Source organism: Silurus meridionalis, chromosome 8, assembly GCF_014805685.1.
Source record: "Silurus meridionalis isolate SWU-2019-XX chromosome 8, ASM1480568v1, whole genome shotgun sequence".
Classification (NCBI taxonomy): Eukaryota; Metazoa; Chordata; class Actinopteri; order Siluriformes; family Siluridae; genus Silurus; species Silurus meridionalis.
Genome location: NC_060891.1, coordinates 7,038,497 through 7,060,475, shown reverse-complemented (window position 1 = coordinate 7,060,475; position 21,979 = coordinate 7,038,497). Strand labels below are relative to the sequence as shown.

General features: G+C 43.7%; 1 protein-coding gene across 1 annotated transcript in view; it reads left to right on the top strand.

The window, feature by feature from the left end:
* The window catches only part of LOC124389836 (ryanodine receptor 3-like), a 462,748-nt gene that overhangs the window by 311,163 nt on the left and 129,606 nt on the right, over positions 1 to 21,979 (top strand). Inside the window, exons 63-64 of the mRNA XM_046855362.1 lie at positions 4,611 to 4,849; positions 5,038 to 5,119. Of these exons, the coding sequence (XP_046711318.1) occupies positions 4,611 to 4,849; positions 5,038 to 5,119 (321 nt within the window). The remainder of the gene's footprint in view (positions 1 to 4,610; positions 4,850 to 5,037; positions 5,120 to 21,979) is intronic.

Below are 21,979 nucleotides of genomic sequence, written 5' to 3'. Positions count from 1 at the left end.
GAATTATTGTGTTGAATGCTGAGCTGAAGTCAATGAACATCATTTGTACATATGAGTCCTTGTTATCCAGGTGGGTGAGGGCCAAATGGAGGGTTGTGGAGATAGCATCGTCCGTGGAACTGTTTGGACGATACGCAAACTGCATGGGGTCCAGGGAGGGTTGGAGCTGGGTCTTAATGTGTCTCATGACGAGCCTCTCGAAGCACTTCATCACGATGGGAGTGAGCGCGACGGGACGATATTCATTGAGGCAGGATATGGTAGACATCTTCTGCACAGGAACGATGGTCGTTGTCTTGAAGCACGTGGGAACAACGTTACTGCTCAGGGAGATGTTGAAGTTGTCAGTAAAGACACCTGCTAGCTGTTCTGCACATTCCCTGAGCACTCTGCCAGGAATGTTGTCAGGTCCAGCAGACTTCCGTGGGTTAACTCTGCATAGAGTTTTCCTCACTTCAGCTGTGGTTAGACAGAGCACCTGGTCAGTGGGAGGAGGGGTGGTCTTCCTCGCCTTCACGTTGTTCTGTACCTCAAACCGGGCATAGAAGTTGTTCAGCACATCTGGGAGGGAGGCATCACGGTCACAAGCAAGTGATGTAGTCTTGTAGTTTGTGATCGCCTGTATGCCCTACCAAATGCGCCGGGTGTCTCCGCTGTCCTGGAAGTGGTCGTGGATTTTCTTTGCGTGTGCGCGCTTCGCCTCTCTGATGGCACGGGACAGTTTGGCCCTTGCTGTTCTTAAGGCCGCCTTATTCCCTGTTCTGAAGGCAGAGTCTCTTTGTTTCAGCAGCACACGCACATTTGCAGTCATCCACGGCTTCTGGTTGGAGCGATTGTCTTGGGGATGGTCACATCATCAACACACTTGCTGATGTAGCTGGTCACTGATGATGTGTACTCCTCCAAGTTGATGGAATAGCCATTGGTTGCAGCGTCTCTAAACATGTCCCAGTCAGTGCACTCAAAACAGAAGAGTAGAAGTAGCTCCTTCTGGCCAGGTTTTCACCTGTTTCAGAACCGGTTTATAGCGTCTGATGAGCGGTCTGTATGCTGGAATTAACATAACGGAGCAGTGGTCTGAGTATCCGAGATGGGGAGGGGCTCCGCACGATACGCGCCGGGGATGTTTGTGTAAACAAGATCCAGCGTGTTCGCTACTCTCGTTGCAAAGTCCCCATGCTGATGGAGTTTAGGGAGCACAGTCTTGAGATTCACATGGTTGAAATCTCCGGCGATAATAAAGAATCCGTCGGGGTGAGCATTCTGCAGGTCGCTAATAGCGCCGTAGATTTCACTCAGTGCCTCCTTAGCATTAGCGCAGGGAGGAATGTATACTCCGAAAATGTAAACAGTGATGAATTCCAGTGGTAAATAAAAAGGTCTGCATCTAACATGCAATGGCGGCTTCCAGAACTCTGTCGCTGAGCCAGGTCTCCGTGAAAACAAAGACGCAACAGTCTCTAAACTCTCATAATACAGATTGTTGGTTGCATGATGCCTGTACCGTAGTAGTGTCTGGTGGTCGTACACATGAACACAGCTGACTCTGGTGTCCATGTATTGTAATAGGTCAGGCTAAATATGAAAGCACCATTTTTGGATACAGAGAGGCCGCTGCGAGCTACTGCCGCGCTGCCCAGCTCAGTTTATGTATGTTTTCAAGCATGTTAGTTTGTACCCTTTCCTGACACCCAAATTGGTCCAATTTGGATGTACATATATGGGTGTCATCAGGGTTTTAGCATGCATGTTACCACATGTCATGTTTTTCATGGCTGCGTTTTTCATCCAGTGTGTGAGGTCTACTACTCTGTGACATGCTGCGCACCACCTTGCAGGCCGTCCTCTGGCTTACATGGCCTCAGTCTGAGTGTATTGGGCAACCGGGAAGCTGTCCATATTTCCCATAGGTGGATTTTAAACACGAGATGATGAAAGAGAACAATAGATCGATCGATCGATCGATCATTTCTTATGTTACCTGATATTTCATGCTATATGCTAATTTTTGCACTACTGAAATTTAATCATGTCCACTTAAACCAGATTAATATTTAAAAATATTTATTCTTCCTATTTTTTTTTATAGTTTGGGTTCTACCCATTTTGAATTTTGCACTTTCTTTTGATCTGCTGTTAAGAGTCCTTTTTTGGACCAGAGTTTAGTTTTTTTTTTTTTTTTTTTTTTTGCTGTTGTCTATTTTTGTACTTTTAAATGTCCTAAAAAATGGACTTGCCATTATTTCCAAGTTTGTCTCTGCATTTGAGTTCACACTCCTCCCATTTGCAGGCTACTAGAGCTCCCGCCTCTTATGCAGTCATCCCCAGTTTGAGCCCCGATCCTAACAAACACCGGCAGGCACTCACCTCTAACCTAGTGTGCCTTGCAGAGTATCATTATGGTAATAGAGAGCCTCCCATGTAGTGTAATGCAGTGGTGTGCACTGGTGAGGGGAAAAACAATTTTTTTCTAATAAAATATTAAAGCAATCAACCACTTCACTTACCTTAATGCTGCCACTTCCACTATGACCTTTTAAAAGTTGAAGCCCGCCTGTCTAGTTTGTGTTGACAAAAAAATTCTTCAAGTAAAAGACACTTGGATCTTTATCCAGCCAACCTGTGACAGCCTTATAGAAACGTTAGATACAGTTAAAATGTAGCATATACACTCACTGGCCACTTTATTAGGTACACCTTACTAGTAACGGGGTGAACCCTGTTTTGCCTTCAGAACTGCCTTAATCCTTCGCGGCATAGATTCAACAAGGTACTGGAAACATTCCTCAGAGATTTTGGTCCATATTGACATGATAGCATTACGCAGTTGCTGCAGATTTGTCAGCTGCACATGCATGATGCGAATCTCCCATTCCACCACATCCCAAAGGTGCTCTATTGGATTGAGATCTGGTGACTGTGGAGGCCATTTGAGTACAATGAACTCATTGTCATGTTCAAGAAACCAGTCTGAGATGATTGGCACTTTATGACATGGCGTGTTATCCTGCTGGAAGTAGCCATCAGAAGATGGGTACACTGTGTTCATAAAGGGATGGACACGGTCAGCAACAATACTCAGGTAGGCTGTGGCGTTGACACGATGCTCACTTGGTACTAATGGGCCCAAAGTGTGCCAAGAAAATATCCCCCACACCATTACACCACCACCAGCCTGAACCGTTGATACAAGGCAGGATGGATCCATGCTTTCATGTTGTTGACGCCAAATTCTGACCCTACCATCCAAATGTCGCAGCAGAAATCGAGACTCATCAGACCAGGCAACATTTTTCCAATCTTCTATTGTCCAATTTTGGTGAGCCTGTGTGAATTTTAGCAACAGGAAACTGAGGCTACAATTTACACAGGCTCACCAAAATTGGACAATAGAAGTATATATTATTATATATATTAGTTACTGTTGCCTTTCAGCTTGAACCTGTCTCCAGCTTGGCCATTCTCCTCTGACCTCTGGCATCAACAAGGCATTTGCGCCAACAGAACTGCCGCTCACTGGATATTTTCTCTTTTTCGGACCATTCTCTGTAAACCCTAGAGATGGTTGTGCGTGTCCCAGTAGCTCAGCAGTTTCTGAAATACTCAGACCAGCCCGTCTGGCACCAACAACCATGTCACGTTCAAAGTCACTTAAATCAACTTCCCCATTCTGACGCTCGGTTTGAACTGCAGCAAATCGTCTTGACCATGTCTACATGCCTAAATGCATTGAGTTGCTGCCATGTGATTGGCTGATTAGAAATTTGCCTTAATGAGCAGTTGGACAGGTGTACCTAATAAAGTGGCCAGTGAGTGTACTTGTGACAGTATGTATATATCCACTGTATCGAAAGTGTTGCATGAAAGGTTTTCTTATGAGACTGTTATAGTTTATATGTTTATATTTATACCTCCTGGAGTGTTTAAAGGCTCTGGCATGGAGAAGCTGATGCTGGATCTGTGGTGATCACAAATGCTGAGCTTATAAAACTCGGAGCTACTAACCATATAGACTGTTTAAGACTGCAGAAAGAACATTACTTATAATCTTATACTCCAGTAATCATGTTAGTTCTCACTCTCCAGTGTTCTGTATTGTTGAAAGATTTATGATCAAACTCTTGATGTCACCCAGATGAGGATGGGTTCCCCTTTTGAGTCTGGTTCCTCTCAAGGTTTCTTCCTCATAACATCTAAGGGAGTTTTTCCTTGCCACAGTCGCCACGGCTTGCTCATCAGGGACAAATGCACACCATTCACCATCACTGTTGATTTGTGTAAAGCTGCTTTGAGACAATGTCTGTTGTGAAAAGCGCTATACAAATAAACTTGACTTGACTTGAAAACTTGACATGTGTAAAATATATAGACTAGTATATAGAAAAAATGAATGTGTCACATTTTACAAAACACATTAGTGTACATATAATTTACATGCACATCATTTACAACAACAATAAACTATGCTTTCATGCAGATACATAAAATTGCATTGCTCTTGATCAGGCTACATGCAACAATTGTCACAAAAATACCAACCCCACATAATGTCATAATGCTATTGCCTGGTATTTTTGTACTTATATTATGATTATGAAAAATTCCTCCAGAACGGTGATGAAGTCTGGCTCTAAGTTGGTGAAGGCTGCTTTAAAGACATTCTTTGAGAATGCAGCAGATGACCTGGAGAAAACCCTGGAGAACTTGAAGCTGGGGAAGTTTACACACTCACGCAGCCAGATAAAGGGTGTTTCCCAGAACATCAACTACACTACAGTTGCCCTGTTGCCAATCCTCACTGCCCTGTTTGAGCACATCACTGAGCATCATTTCGGAGTGGACCTTCTGTGTGAGTAAACTTCTCTATATGTAGTCTATATGTAGTGTTATCGAAATTCTTAACTTAGTTGTATGCCTATACAGTATATGTATTTTTGTTGCTATATCAGCATAGATTTATTTTTTAAATACACCCAATGCTTGCATTTTTTTTATGGTTTTGGTTGCTTATGACTTGCCTCTTTCTGCCTGTTTTAGTGGATGTTGTCCAGATGTCATGCTATCGGATCCTAAACAGTCTCTACTCATTGGGAACTGGCAAGAACATCTATGTTGAAAGGTAGATACTAGAGATTTTAATTCCTCTTTTACTTTTTAAAACTGACTAAGGAAGAGAAAAAGAGAGAGAAGACGTCTAAAGAGACAGCAGGAAAAGGGGAATTGGAGGAGAGTGGAGGTTATGGTTGGCACTTTAAATGTTGGCAATATGACTGTTGGAGAGGTAGCTAGACCATCTCACAAGATTTCCTGCCCTTCATCTCCACAATCATCAGCAAAACAGAAGTGGGATAGACAGAGTGATGAGAAAAGTAGGCAGGAGTACAAGGAGATGCGGCAGCAGGTTAAGAGGATGTGGCGAAAGCCAAGGAAAAGGCATATGAGGAGCTGTATGAGAGGTTGGACACTAAGGAAGGAGAAAAGGATTTGTACCGATTGGCCAGGCAGAGGACCGAGCTGGAAAGGATGTACTGCAAGTTAGAGCAGTAAAGGATGGAGAGGAAATGTGTTGACTAGTGAGGAGAGTGTGTTGAGAAGGTGGAGGAGTATTTTGAGCAGCTGATGAATGAGGAAAATCAGAGAGAGAAGGTTGGATGATGTGGAGATGGTGAAGCAGGATGTAGATAAGATTAGTAAGGAGGAAGTGAGAGCAGCGATTAAGAGGATGAAGATTGGAAAGTCGGTTGGACCAGATGACATACCGGTGGAAGCGTGGAGATGTTTAGGAGAGATGGCAGTGGGGTTTTGACCAGATTGTTTAACAGGATTTTGGAAGGTGAGAAGATGCCTGAGGAATGGAGAAAGAGTGTGCTGGTACCGATCTTTAAGCATAAAGGAGATGTGCAGACCTGCAGTAACTACAGGGGTATTAAGTTGATCAGTCACACCATGAAGTTATGGGAAAGAGTAGTGGAAGCCAGGCTGAGAGAAGAGGTGACCATCTGTGAGCAACAGTATGGTTTCATGCCGAGGAAGAGCACCACAGATGCTATATTTGCTTTGAGAATGTTGATGGAGAAGTATAGAGAAGGACAGAAGGAATTGCATTGTGTATTTGTGGATTTAGAGAAGGCGTCGACAGGGTGCCAAGAGAGGAGTTGTGGTACTGTATGAGGAAGTCAGGTGTGTCGGAGAAGTATGTAAGGGTGGTGCAGGACATGTATGAGGACAGTGTGACGGCAGTGAAGTGTGCAGTAGGTACGACAGACTGGTTTAGAGTGAAGGTTGGACTGCATCAAGGATCGGCCCTGAGCCCTTTCCTGTTTGCAGTGGTGATGGACAGGTTGACGGACGAGGTCAGACAGGAGTCTCCCTGGACTATGATGTTTGCGGATGATATTGTGATTTGTTGTGAGAGTAGGGAGCAGGTTGAGAAGAGCCTGGAGAGGTGGAGATATGCACTGGAGAGAAGGGAATGAAACTCAGTAGGAGTAAGACAGAGTACATGTGTGTAAATGAGAGGGAGGGCAGTGGAGTGGTGCGGTTGCAGGGAGAAGAGCTTCAGAAGGTGGAGGAATTCAGGTACCTGGGTTCAACAGTGCAAAGTAATGGAGAGTGTGTTAGAAGTGAAGAAAAGAGTGCAGGCAGGGTGGAGTGGGTGGAGAAGAGTGACAGGAGTGATTTGTGATAGTAGGGTATCTGCAAAATTGAAAGGAAAGTTTATAGGACTGTGGTGAGACCTGCGATGTTGTATGGTTTAGAGACAGTGGCATTGAGTAAAAGACAGGAGGTGGAGCTGGAGGTAGCAGAGCTAAAGATGTTGAGGTTTTCGTTGGGAGTGACGAGGATGGATAAGATTAGAAATGAGTTTATTAGAGGGACAGCGCATGTAGGATGTTTTGGTGACAAGGTGAGGGAGGCGAGATTGAGATGGTTTGGTCATGTGCAGAGGAGGGACATAAATTATATTGGTAGAAGAATGCTGAGGATGGAGCCACCAGGTAGGAGGAAGAGGAAGGCCAAAAGGAGGTTCATGGATGTGGTGAGGAAGACATGCAGGTAGTTGGTGTAAAAGAGGCAGATGTAGAGGACAGGGTGGTGTGGAGACGGATGATCCGCTGTGGCGACCCCTAATGGGAGCAGCGAAGAAGAAGAAGAAGAAGAAGAAGATCTCACAATCATCAATGGGTCCTTAACAAGCAAGGGCAAACATTCCCATTTTAAAGAAACCTGCTCTGGATCCATCAGACATCAACAACTACAGACCGGGATCACTTCTCTTTTCTCTCTGGAATGCACTGTTTTAACCAACTGTCTGTCTATCTTTCACAGAACAACCTCCATGATCCAAACCAGTCTGGTTTCATGCCGAGGAAGAGCACCACAGATGCTATATTTGCTTTGAGAATGTTGATGGAGAAGTATAGAGAAGGACAGAAGGAATTGCATTGTGTATTTGTGGATTTAGAGAAGGCGTCGACAGGGTGCCAAGAGAGGAGTTGTGGTACTGTATGAGGAAGTCAGGTGTGTCGGAGAAGTATGTAAGGGTGGTGCAGGACATGTATGAGGACAGTGTGACGGCAGTGAAGTGTGCAGTAGGTACGACAGACTGGTTTAGAGTGAAGGTTGGACTGCATCAAGGATCGGCCCTGAGCCCTTTCCTGTTTGCAGTGGTGATGGACAGGTTGACGGACGAGGTCAGACAGGAGTCTCCCTGGACTATGATGTTTGCGGATGATATTGTGATTTGTTGTGAGAGTAGGGAGCAGGTTGAGAAGAGCCTGGAGAGGTGGAGATATGCACTGGAGAGAAGGGAATGAAACTCAGTAGGAGTAAGACAGAGTACATGTGTGTAAATGAGAGGGAGGGCAGTGGAGTGGTGCGGTTGCAGGGAGAAGAGCTTCAGAAGGTGGAGGAATTCAGGTACCTGGGTTCAACAGTGCAAAGTAATGGAGAGTGTGTTAGAAGTGAAGAAAAGAGTGCAGGCAGGGTGGAGTGGGTGGAGAAGAGTGACAGGAGTGATTTGTGATAGTAGGGTATCTGCAAAATTGAAAGGGAAAGTTTATAGGACTGTGGTGAGACCTGCGATGTTGTATGGTTTAGAGACAGTGGCATTGAGTAAAAGACAGGAGGTGGAGCTGGAGGTAGCAGAGCTAAAGATGTTGAGGTTTTCGTTGGGAGTGACGAGGATGGATAAGATTAGAAATGAGTTTATTAGAGGACAGCGCATGTAGGATGTTTTGGTGACAAGGTGAGGAGGCGAGATTGAGATGGTTTGGACATGTGCAGAGGAGGGACATAAATTATATTGGTAGAAGAATGCTGAGGATGGAGCCACCAGGTAGGAGGAAAGAGGAAGGCCAAAAGGAGGTTCATGGATGTGGTGAGGAAGACATGCAGGTAGTTGGTGTAAAAGAGGCAGATGTAGAGGACAGGGTGGTGTGGAGACGGATGATCCGCTGTGGCGACCCCTAATGGGAGCAGCCGAAAGAAGAAGAAGAAGAAGAAGAAGATCTCCACAATCATCAATGGGTCCTTAACAAGCAAGGGCAAACATTCCCATTTTAAAGAAACCTGCTCTGGATCCATCAGACATCAACAACTACAGACCGGGATCACTTCTCTCTTTTCTCTCTGGAATGCACTGTTTTTAACCAACTGTCTGTCTATCTTTCACAGAACAACCTCCATGATCCAAACCAGTCTGGTTTCAAAGTGGCACATTCCACAGAGATGGCCCTTTTGGCTATTTCTGAGAAACTGTATGCTGCTCAATCAGCCAGTCATCTGTACTTATCTTCCTGGACTTTTCAGGAGTATTTGACACAGTCAACCACAAGAATCTCTTGTCTACCCTCAGGAGCCTCGGTATCCGTGAAACAGCATGGAAATGGTTTGCTTCCTACCTGGAAGGTCGCTCATACCAGGTAACATGGAGGGGATCCACATCTGCCGCATGCAGATGTGACCATTTCTGTCCACACAGGCTGCCCAGGTTCTTGTTCAGTCTCTTGTTATTTCGATACCAGACTACTGCAACTCTCTGCTGGCAGGTCTTCCACTGAATGCTTTTCGTCCACTGCAAATGATGCAAAACGCAGCTGCACGACTTCAAGTTCTTCCACACCACCCCACTGCTGTGCTCCCTTCACTGGCTTTCAGTAGCTGCACATATTAGATTTAAAACACTGACTTGCCTACAAGGCTAAACATGAACCAGCACCATCTTACCTCAGAGACCTCATCACACCTCTCACTGCACCATGCTGTCTGAGATCCTCCAGCACTGCTCGACTGGTGCCACCTTCTTTCAGAATAAGAGGGAAGTATACTTCAAAGTTCTGGCTTTAAGCGGAAGTTGAAGACCTACCTCTCCCTGAAACACTTAAATTAGCACTATCCAAGTTTGCTTTGTAAAAAAACAAGAGTTATAGTCTGACCTATATTAAGTTTGTAATCTAGCGTACCAGTTTAGATGTATTCATTGCTAGTGACTCAAAGCACTTTTGTATGTCGCACTGGAAAAGGGCGTCTGCTAAATGCCACACTTGTGAATGTAGCTGATATGATGCAGCAGAGAAGGGTGGTCATGTGTGTTCAGGAGACTAAGTGGAAAGATAGTAAGGTCAGGAATATTGGAGGTGGGTTTAAGCTTTTCAACAAAGGTGTGGATGTGAAGAGAAATGGTGTAGGGGTAATCTTGAAGAAAAAGCACAGTAAGAGTGTAGTGGAGGTGAATAAAGTTTCTGATAAGGTGATGAATGTGAAGCTGGAAGTTGAAGGGTTGATGATAAATGTCAGTTTAAAAATGATAAAAATCAGTTCCTATGCATGTTGGTTGTGAGATGGAGGAGAAAGAGAAACTCTGGAGTGAGCTAGATGATGTGGTGGAGAGTGTACCTAGCAAAGAAAGATTGGTGATTTCAATGGACATAGGAAATAGGAAATAGATGTGATGAGGAGGTGATGGGTGGATATGGCCTAAGAGCGAGGAATGTGAAGGAAAGATGGATGTAGAATATGTGTAAAGGAAATAAATACTTATTATAAGAAAAAGTAGGTAGCATAGGGGTAACATATAAGAGTGGAGGAAGGTGCACACAGGTAAACTACATTCTATGCAAGAGATGCAACCTGAAAGAGATCAGAGACTGTAAAGTGTTGACAGGGGATAGTGTAGCTAGACAGCATTGGATGGTGGTCTGTAGGATGGCTTTGGATGTAAAGAAGAAAATGAGGATAGTAAAGACTGAAACAAAAATAGGTTGGTGGAAACTGAAGGAGGATACTTGGTGTGACATAATTTACCATTCAAGGAAAGGACCCTGAATGTTCATTGAAAGAGTGAACTCAAATACCTGGGTGTTCATCTGAACAGCAAACTGGACTGGACAGACAATAATGAAGCCATTTATACTAAAGGACAGAGTAGACCCTTTCTACTGAGGAGATGGAGTGTAGTGGTCTGCTGGTGCAGCAGTATTTCTACTGCAAACAGAAAGACACTCGACAAGTTGATCAACTAGGCCAGCTCAGTCCTGGGGATGCCCATAAAAACTATACATGAGATGGGAGAAAGGAGGATGGTGGCTAAGCATCATTGCTGGGAATGTCTCTCAAATCAAGTTTATTTCTATAGAGCTTTTCACAACAGACATTGTCTCAAAGCAGCTTTACAGAATTTTAAGAGTTAAGGTGAATGGTGTGCATTTATCCCTGATGAGCAAACTGGGGCTGGCAAAACATCAGGATGCACTCAAAAAAATTAAATGTGGCTGCTGTTGGCCCAAAGAATATAACTATGTCTAAATTAAATAATGTACTTAAGTTTGTGTATTAAAATTAAAAGAGTTGTGTTGACAAAATTAAAAAATAGTAAAATTTCAGTTTAACACAACTAATTTAAGTAAAACGAATGAAACAGAGTTGTGTTGCTTCTGCAGTACCGCGCTTTGGTCATCAGGTGGAGTATCTATCTAATATCTGCACATGCGCAGATGAAAAGCAGATTCAACGCGAAGTTTTTTACTCTGTTTTTGATCGGCGCCATTTAATGGGAATCAATTTAAACAAAGTTCACAGTGCAAAAAGAGAAAACAAGCAAAGACTTTTCCTTGTGGATCCTTCCAAGTTGGTTAATCGCAAATAAGTGATCGGATATTAGTATGCCATTTCAGGTTCCCTGGTGGTCTAGTGGTTAGGATGCGGCGCTCTCACCGCTGTGACCCGGGTTCGATCCCCGTCAGGGAACCAACCCCAGCCACTTTCAGTGCTGGTCCCAAGCCTGGATAAAGTGTAGCTGCTGTTTATGATATTAACAAGCACAAGTTGATAATGTGCATTTGATCAGATGTAATGGAGCACAAGGTTATGATGTGTGTTATATGTAGGCTTTGCTAAAAGATACATTTTTAATATGCACTTAAAGTGGGAGAGTGTGTCTGAGCCATGAAGACTGTCAGGAAGACTATTCCAAATTTAAGGAACTAAATGTAAGAATGCTCTACCACCTTTAGTGGACTTTGCTATTCTAGGAACTACTAGAAATCTCAGGGAGCGTGACGGAGTTTAATGTGTTAGAAGACTGGAAAGACATGGGAGCCAAACTATTTAGTGTTTTGTAAGTAGCAGTAGTTTGTATTCGATTCAAAGCTAAACAGGTAGCCAGTGTAAGGATATTGAGATTGGGGTTATATGGTCATATTTTCTTGACCTTGTGAGAACTCTGGCTGCTGCATTCTGGACTAACTGTTTATTAAGGATTCAGGACAACCTGCATGGACGAGCTTCTCTGCATCAGATATAGACAACATGTTTCTTAGCTTAGCAATATTTCTAAGGTGAAAAAGGCTGTTTTTTAAATATTGTTAATATGATTTTTAAAAGACAAGTTGCTGTCTAAAATAACTCCCAGGTCTTTTACTGTTGAACTAGTAGTTACAGTACATCTTTCTAACTGCAGGTTGAAATGCTGGAGCTTCTGTGTAATGGTTTTTGGGCAAATTAGCAAAATCTCTGTTTTATCAGAATTTAATAATAGAAAGTTATGTCATCCAGTCTTTTAATTCTTTAACACACTCAGTTACCCGAACCAACTGAGCTGTATCGTCTGGTTTCGATGAGATATATAGCTGGGTATCATCGGCATAACAGTGGAAGCTAATCCCATGGCTTCTAATAATATTTCTAAAACCTGACTGAAACTCTCCAAAGATATTGTTCTCTTGCAAGTAGGCACATAACTGGGCAGAGACAATATTTTTCTAAAATCTTATACATAAATGGGAGATTTAAAATGGGTCTGTAATTTGATATTGTGTTTGGATCCAAATTAGGTTTCTTAATGAGGGGCTTAATAACTGCTTGAGGAGTTTAGGGACATGACCTAAATATAGTGAGGAGTTAATAATATTCAGAAGAAGGTCACCAGCTGTATGTAACACTTCTTTCGGTAGTTTAGTTGGAATGGGATCTAACAGACATGTTGTTGATTTAGCTTTGGTATTAACACCATACAGCTCTTCCTGTCCTATACATGTAAAGCAGTGTAATTGTGGAGTTTTAGGTACGATTGGATCAGGAGATGCTGTCAGAGGTTGGACCTCCACAATTGTTTTTCTAATACTATAAATTTCTTTAGTAAAGTAATTCACAAAGAAATCCATAAAGTCCTCACTACTCACTACTAAACTGTGATGGAATACATTTTTCAGATTTGTTGTTAATTTAGCTACTGTACTGAAAGGGAACCTGGGATTGTTTTTGTTGTTTTCTATGAGTTTGCTCAGGTGCTTAGCTCTAGCAGCATTTAGCGCCTGTCTTTAGCTAAGCAATTCTAAATTCCTCTAATTAGTTTTCCTCCATTTTCTTTCCAGATTATGGGCTGTTCTCTTGAGGGCACGCGTATGACTATTATACCATGGTGCAGGTGGTTTTTCTCTAACATTTTTTAACCAGATGGGGCAACAGTGTCTAATGTGCTAGTGAGGATGAGGTCTATGTTGTTAGCCATTTCATCAAGGTTGTTAGCATTTATGGGTTTAGTGAAAAATTTTGATAAATCAGGCAGGTTATTTCTGAATCTGTCCTTAGTGGTTGGAACAATAGTCCTACCCAGTCAATAACGTAGTGAAACACGGCTAATTTGCTCTACCAGTAGTGTGTACAATATGAGGAAATGGTCCCGTGATGTCATCACTCTGAGGTAAAATATCTATGATCAGTGATGTTTGCTCCGTGGGATATTATTAAGTCTAGTGTGTGATTAAAATGATGAGTTGGTCCGGTGATGTTTTGTTTAACCCCAAAATAGTAGTCCTAGGGCATCGTTTGCATCATCTACGTGAATATTAAAATCTTCTACAAGCAACAGTTTATCAAAATTGATCAAGAGGTCTAAAAGAAAACAAGCAAACTCTTGAATAAAATCACCATAGGGCCCTGGGGGTCTGTACACGGTGGCCAAAGTGAGAGATAGTAGGGGTTTTCTATGTATGTCTGAAAGTACATCTTTAAGAATGAGCACTTCAAATGATTTAAACCTGAATCCTAGTCTATGAATAACATTAAGGAGGGCATTATAAATGGTTGCTACACCTCCCCCACAACCAGTCTGACAGGGCTCATGCTTATAAGCATATCCTGACGGTGTAGACTCGTTTATGCTCATATAATCATTTGATTTAATCCAGGTCTCAGTGAGACAGAGTGCATCGAGATTATTATCTGTGATCATCACATTTACAATGAGTGCTTTGGGTGCAAGTGATCTAATGTTTAAAAGACCAAACTTTAGAACTTTTTTGTGTTTGCTGATCTGGCATTTTTTAGTTTTAACTGAAATAAGATTATTTCTGGATCTTGTGTATTTATTTCTTGGTTTTACTACACGAGGAATAGACACGGTTTCTATAAATTGGGCTGTGTGTGTACTTGTAACTATTTGGTTTGTTGTATAAATGTTATAGTTGTAAATTGTATGATGTCTTACTTTCAGTCAGATGGTGTGAAACATCCTAGAGATGTTGTCTGATAGCACTGCTGCTTCAACTCTGCTGGGGTGCAGGCCATCGGGGCGAAAGTCTTGAATTCTTTAAAAGCAAACTTGGAAAGTGCTAATTTAAGTGTTTCAGGAAGAGGTAGGTCTTCTAACGTCACTTGAAGATAGCCTGGGACTCCTGGAGGAGTGCAAAAGTCTATTAAACCTCTCAATTCCTCACTGGTAAATGGGAAGAGGTCCTGACACTATGATCTTTGTTGTGGGCGATGTGCTGCGTTTACTTCACCAGGATCCTAAAATCCCTCTTTAAGATCTCCAATTACCTCAGCCTGGTGTCGTTTGCTCCGGCATGGAGAACAACAGCTTCGAAGTTCTTGTTCAGAATCGCAGGAACCTGCGCAGCAACATCGAGAACACGAGCACCAGGAAAACAGCGAGTGTGCACCTTAGGTTCAACCCGAGAATTTACCTGGGACGAGTGAGCATCCGCCCGGATGTTTCCAGCGCCACTTTCCGCTTTTGCAGCTGGTCATGCTTTGCATGTAGGGTTCTCTGAATCTGTTACTCCGAAGGCTCCAGCTCCAACTCCACCGTTTGCAAATCGAACAAGTCCTCACCTTTGATCAAAGGCAGACACACAACAGATTAACCCCTGTATGAAACAGTTTTTCTCTGAGCAGCTCCTTCAGTGACAGACTGTAACATCCTAAGTGTCAGAAGAAGTGATACCAAAGGTCTTTTCTTCCTCAAATTCAGATTTTATGTCACATAAACATTCATAGAGTACGACATGTAATGAAATGCTTTTTACAACTTAACATCTAAACATGAAAATAGAAATAGAATAATAAAATAAATTTTAAAAAGTATAAAAATATATTAAGTATAACTATAGATCATAGAAATAACATACATACATACTGTCAGGGATCCACCAGCCACACCTTCCCCAGACGCACCTATCACTCCTAGTAGCTCTCCATCATACTAAATACCGCACCTGGCACTCATCAACACTATGTCACCGTCCATTCTACAGTTTAGGCTGGAGAACACTCACAGACTACTCACGTTACGGATTCCTTACGGATACCCCCTTCTAGGATATCGTGTACTTCATGGACTTAGCCTTTTTAAGGGATTACCAGAGATTGCTGGCTCTTTATGTACTCTATTGTTTGCCATTTTCCCTATTTTTCCTTTTGTTTTATTAAAGCCTCGTTCAGCTGAACTTCGGTTTCCAGCAAGTTCTTCCGGCCTGACAGAAGAACGGACCTTTACAAAAACAAAGGGACAAAGAAATGGGAGAAAGAAACCAGCACTACCTCGCTATGGATCCACAGCCAGAGGCAACATCGGATCCCGTGAAGGAGCTCCCCGCCGCTCTCCGGGAGGCGTTTGCGCCAGCCACAACCAGCCGGGCTTCACCGCCATCTTGCAGCCCGATGGCTCTTTCAGCCACCTTTTCTGGAGACGCGGCTGAATGCCATGGGTTTCTACTCCAGGTCTCTCTCTACATAGAAATGCAACCACATCAGTTTCTCTCCGAGCGAGCTAAAGTCGCGTTCCTTATTTCCCTGCTTTCCGGGAGCACGCTGGCGTGGGCAAGAGCACTCTGGAGTGCGGACAGCCCAGCGATCACTTCCTATGCTGCCTTTACTAGCCGCTCCATGGAAGTGTTTGGCACAGCCACCGGAACCACCTCAACTCCTCAATCTCTGCCAGGGGGCAGACAACAGATTTCAGCCTCCGTTTCCGCACTCTGGCGGCCACCAGTGGCTGGAACGAGTCGCCACTTCTGGGAACTTACCAAATGGTGCTAAATCAGGAGCTTCGGCTGGCTATGGCGACCTATGATGACACGTTGGGATTGGAAGCGTTCATTCAACGATCCATTCGCATCACCCAACGCCTCACTGCCTGTGGATCCCCGGAGGGCGGAACCAGTTCAAGCTCTAGTCTCGTCATCAGCTCCAGAGCCCGAACCGATGCAGCTGGGATCACAAAGACTATCCCAGCAGGAGAGAGAGTGCCGTTGGGCGACCAGTGCATGCCGATATTGTGAAGATCAGGGACATTGCATCGCACATCGCATCCTGCCCGACCTTTTTGCCGGAAAGTGAGTACAGTTGACATCCCCTCCAACATATCACATCCGTCCAAACTCTCCATCTGCTTAATAGCCCCTGCTCTCTCCCTTTTGGTCTCCGCCCTAGTTGACTCCGGCTCCGCGGGGAACTTCATCTCCCAGGCATGTTTAGATCATCTGCAGTTACGCCGGGAGAAAGGGACCCATGAGCTCACCGTCTAGACCATTGCAGCTGGGCAAAGGCTAGGTTAAATAATGTGCACCGACCCTCACCTCCACGTTTTCAGTGAGGAAGCCGCAACCCGAATACCACCTCACCGGAAGTGGGACTGTGCCATCTATCTGGTGCCGGGAGCCAAACTACCCAACTATTGGGTCTATCCCCTGTCGGCTCCAGAACAAGAAGCCATGGAGAGGTATATCCAACAAGCCCTCCAGCAGGGGTTCATAGTCCCCTCTACTTCTTCAGCGGCTTCCAGTTTTTTCTTTGTGGAGAAGAAGGACGGAGGACTATGGCTCTGCATTGACTACCTAATTGAGTCTAAATGCCCAGATCTCCCCACTCCTGTATCCTCTCCCACTGGTTCCGGCCGCCCTGGAAGACCTGCGGGAAGCACGCATATTCAGCAAGCTTGATCTGAGAAGTGCGTATTTGCCAGGGTGCCACGAGTGGAAGACGGCCTTCATCACCCCCTCCGGCCACTACGAATACCGGGTCATGCTGTACGGCCTGTTAATCTCCCCTACGGTGTTCCAGAACTTTATGAATGAGGTTTTCCAACCCTTCCTCCATAAGTTCGTTATTGTATACATTGATGACATCCTCATCTTTTCCTAGACACCGCAGGAACACCATGACCAGGTGATCCAGGTCCTAGAGCTGCTGCAGGAACACCATCTGTATCTCACTTTCCCCAAATGCGAGTTACACCACTCCGAGGTGCAGTTCCTAGGCTATGTCATCAGCACAGCAGGTATCCGTATGGATGGGAGAAAGGTAATAGCAATACGGGGTTGGCCAGTCCCCACTTCGGTAAAGGAGCTCCAATGATTGCAAACTTCTAACGGCGATTCATTCATGGTTTCAGCCAGGTCACCGCCCGCTCACCTCCCTCCTCTCCTGGACACAAGAGGTGCAGGAAGCTTTCAGGGAGCTCCGGAGAAGGTTCTGCATCGCTCCCCTGCTAAGCCATCCAGATCCCATTTGTGGTGGAGGTGGACGCATCATCCACCGGCATAGGGGCTTGCCTTTTCCCAGCAGTCAGGGAGTCCCCCTTGACTCCACCCCTGTGTGTACTTCTTCAAGAAGTTGTCCTCGGCCGAACAGAATTATGATATAGGGTATTGAGAACTCCTCGCCATCAAACTGGCTCTAGAAGAATGGAGACACTGGCTTGAGGGGGCGATGCACCCATTTACAGTCATCACAGATCAAAAGAACCTCCAGTACCTCTGCAAGGCAAAGAGGTTAAACCTCTGGCAGGCACGGTGGACACTCTTCTTCACCCAGTTCCACTTTTGTATTACCTACCGACCAGGTTTGAAAAACGGGAAGGCCGATGCCCTGTCTCAATTATATGGACCAGAGGAGCCCACCGACCCAGAACCCATCTTACCATCCAAGCTGCTCTTATGTCCAATCGTCTGGGACCTGGATGAGGAGATCCGTTCGGTCACATGGAGAGAATCAGTCCTTAGGGCCAAACTTTCATTCCTCCGAGTTGTCAACAGGCCCTACTAAAAGCGGTACATGAAGTTCCCAGCTTGGACATCCCAGTAGGAGACAGACTCTCCACCTAACATGAGCTCGATACTGGTGGCCAGGAATGAATAGGGAGATTGTCTGTGCCGTGTCAAAGACCCATCGGCACCTACCCATGGGCAAGCTGGTTCCTCTGCCAACTCCACAACGGCCATGGTCTCATATCGGAATCGACTTTGTGACGGACTTGCCACGGTCAGATGGATATACCTGTGTTCTGGTGGTGGTGGACTGGTTCTCCAAGGCCTTTTGCCTTTTGATACACAGAAAGTGATGGATATGTATATGACAGATATTAACAGAGGTACAGTGTCCCAGTGTGATTGTGTGACAGTGCCAGTCCAGTGTTTAAGTGACCATGTGCAATTGTGCAAAAAACTGTGCAACAAGGAGAAAGTGAGACAGAGAGAAAAGTCCAGCTATGTGTTTTCTGGTTTAGACTCCGGGGAGAAACTCCTCCTCATTCTCCGTGTTTGCCTTTAAGGATCGGAAGCTCTTCCCAGAACGCAACAGAGAAAAGAGTCCATTGTTGGGGTGGCTGAAGTCCTTCACTATCATCCTGTCCCTGGTACAGCACCGCTTGCTGTAGATGTCCTGCATGGTGCTGTTCTCAAACCAAGAAGTAATGCTACCAGTAGATTATAGTCCCTTAGTCCCTTATTCTTTCAAAGCACTTCATCAATACTGAGGTCAGGGCTACATGGTGGTAGTCGTTGAGGCAGGTGGACTGGGGTTTCTTCGGGACGAAAACAATGGTGGACTGTTTGAAGCATGAGGGGACTACAGACTGTCCCAGGTAGAGGTTTAAGATCTCGGTGTACACTGCTGCTAGCTTGTCAACGCAAACATTCAGAACCCGATCTGTAATGGTATCTGGTCCTGCTGTCTTCCTGGTATTCACTCCTGAATGCCCTCCTCATGTTATGCTCAGAGATGGTGACCACATTTACCCTTTCGGTTCTCTCAGCGTGCATGCTGTGACTCCCGCTGCTTTACTTCCTTCGCTCTGCACACAATGTAAGATGCAGCCTTACTGCTATTAGAGCTGCTCACACTTAACCAGTCACCATAATGCAAACTGTTAATACTGTTTTTTAAACTGTGCAATAACAGTAGTTTAAATTTTTGTGCAATAGCAACTGTGCAATAACAACAATTTAAACTGTGCAATATTACTTTTACAAATTGAGAAAAATGTATTTGATAGTATAACTATTGCTACTTTTATTGTCTGGGGTTTTTTCTCTTCTGTATTTATAAACTGTACTGTATATATTTTGTACCATGTTTCTGCTTCATATTTGCAATTTTTTTTCTTTGCTGTTGTAAAATGGATATTTCCCAACTGTGGGACAAATAAAATAACTTTTATCTGGTAAGAGAACAGAAGACAAAAAGACATGGTGGTGGAATGAGGAAGTGCAGGAAAGCATAAGGAGAAAGTTGGCAGCAAAACATAATCATCCTGGCAGCCAGATGAAAAAGGAGGCAGGAGTACAGGGAGATGTAACAACAGGTGAATGGGTGATATGGAAAAAGCTAGAGAAAAGGTGTCCGAGGAGCTGTATGAGAAGATAGACAGGAAAAGATTTGTACTGATTGGCAAGGCACAGGTACCGAACATTGAAGGATGTCCTGCAAGTTGAAGGAAGTGGAGGGAGTATTTTGAGCAGCTGATGAATGGAGAAAATGAGAGAGAGAGAGAGAGAGAGAGAGAGAGAGTTGGATGATGAGATGGTGAATCAAGAAGTGCTCCCTCATGCTTCAAACAAATGTCATACCAGTAAAAGTTTGTAGATGTTTAGGAGAGATGGCAGTGGAGTGTTAGATTGTTCAACACGATTTGGCAAGTGAGAGGATGCCTGAGGAATGGAGGAGTGTGTTGGTACAGTGGAACCCCATTGTACAAGCATAATTCGTTCTTGAAAATTGCTCGTGTGTCCATTTGCTCGTATGTTCGAACTGATTTTCCCCATAGGAATGAATGTAAAAGTGATTTAATCCGTTCCGAGATCTCATTCGATCGCTTATTTCTGCACTTAAAAAGTAATTGTAGCCTATTTTTAAAAACAAATACACAGCAAATGACCGTAATATAAACACTTACTCGCGTGATAGTGGTTGATTGCGAGTGTGAGACGCACAAAACGCTCGTAACCTCCTTGGTTTCCATGGTAATTCTATTTACTTTCGTTTTCACAGCACCATCACCGATTTTCTTGGGAGACATTTTTCAAGATTTCTAGTGAAATAAAAATATAAAACTAAAAAAAGTTACTGTGGGAGAGCGTATGAATACGGGAATAAGGAACGCCACAACAGGTCAGGTGCAAAGGCTTCACATCCACTTTTATTTGTTTTTTTTGTGTCGGTCTGCTTAGTGCCCCACGCAGCACGTCTCTGGCACGCTCACGCACGCGCACACACACACGCTCTCCTCCTTAAATGCACCCTCCGATCACTTGAAAAGAGAGAACAATCATTAGGTCACATTAACTTCAGGTAAAGCAATCCCCTGCCTATCTGCTCCCGGACCCGCCCTCCATTCACAAACCGCCGCTGCCACAGTTACGTTTTTGCTGCACTGAACAACGAGAGCGACCGAGTGATACATCATCAACTAAGCGACTGATGCGACCCTCCGCCGAAAACGGGGAACCTCAGCTTGAGTTTGCTCGTGCCTTCGAAATGTGCTCGTGAAACAGGGTAAAATTTTGCGGGCGAGGTACAATAGGTTGCTCGTACAACGGGGTTCCACTGTACCGATTTTTAAAAGTAAGGCAGATGTATAGACCTGCAGAAATTACAGATGAATAATGTTGGTCAGCCACACCCTTAAATTATGGGAAAGAGTAGTGAAAGCTAGGCAGAGAGAAGAGGTAAATCTGTGAGCAAGAATATGGTTTTATACTGAGGAAGATGATGGATGAAATATTTGCTGATGAATGTGGATGGAGTAGTATAAAGAAGGTCAGAAGATGATGAGTTTGTGAAGGGGTGAAGGTGGATGAGTTTAAGTACCTGGTGTCAACAGTACAAAGTAATGGAGTGTGTGTTAGAGAAGCAAAGAAAATAGTGCAGGCTGGATGGAGTGGGTGAAAAATAGTGACGAGTGATTTGGGATAGAAGGGGTACTTACCCCTTCTATACTTATGAAAAGGAAAATGTATAAGACCGTGGTGAGACCTGCAATTTTGTATGGTTTAATAGAGACAATGGCATTAACAAAAAAAAAAACAACAGGACACTGAAGCTAAACTGAAGGTGGCAGAGTTAAAGATTCTACGATTTTCATTGGGATTTACGAGGATGGACAGTATTAGAAATGAGATTGTCAGAGGGACCATGCAGGTAGGAGATTTTGGAGACAAGGTCAAATTGGCTAGATTAAGTTGGTTTTGTTCATGTGCAGCTGTAAATATAGCTTTGTGTAGTGGAAATGAACTTCTTAGTTCCAAGTATTTCTTTTAATATTCATTTGTATGAGTTTCTGTTTTCTTGTATTAAGAAAGGGACAAAGTAATGGTTGGAATTTTCAAATCCCACATAGGACCTGGGGAACAAATGATACTATTTTAAATGGTCCAGATTGAGGATTATTAAGGCTCTCTAGATCTGGTTTAATCCATAAAATAAAAGGTCTAATATATTTTGTTTTAGCTTCATAAGGATGAAGTTGTTGTGGTTGAAACCCAGGGAGATAAGATTTCTGTTTTCCTTGAGTTTAACCACATATTGTAAGGCCAATTTCAAACGCCTGTTTTGGAGTGATGGTCCTCCGGCTTCTATATAGAGGCTTTGTATGGGATTTATCCTAAAGGCTGCTAAAGCCATGCGTTTTTCTTGATTATGTATTGTATCAAGTAGTTGCATATAAGATTTAAAAACTTTTAGAATATCCATAGTTATTCTAAAAGTTATTAAAAAAAGAACATTTTTTCCTTAAAGCTCTAATATGTAGAATAAAGTTAAGTTTGTTATCCAACACCAATCCCAAGATTTTGAGTTCTTTACCAGTTTCAATATGTAGTTCCGGATCAGGATGTTGAGAATGGAGAAGACAAAAATGCATACATACGGTCTTTGTCTTAGAGAATTTAAATCCTTTTTTCATTTACCTTGTCTATTTATA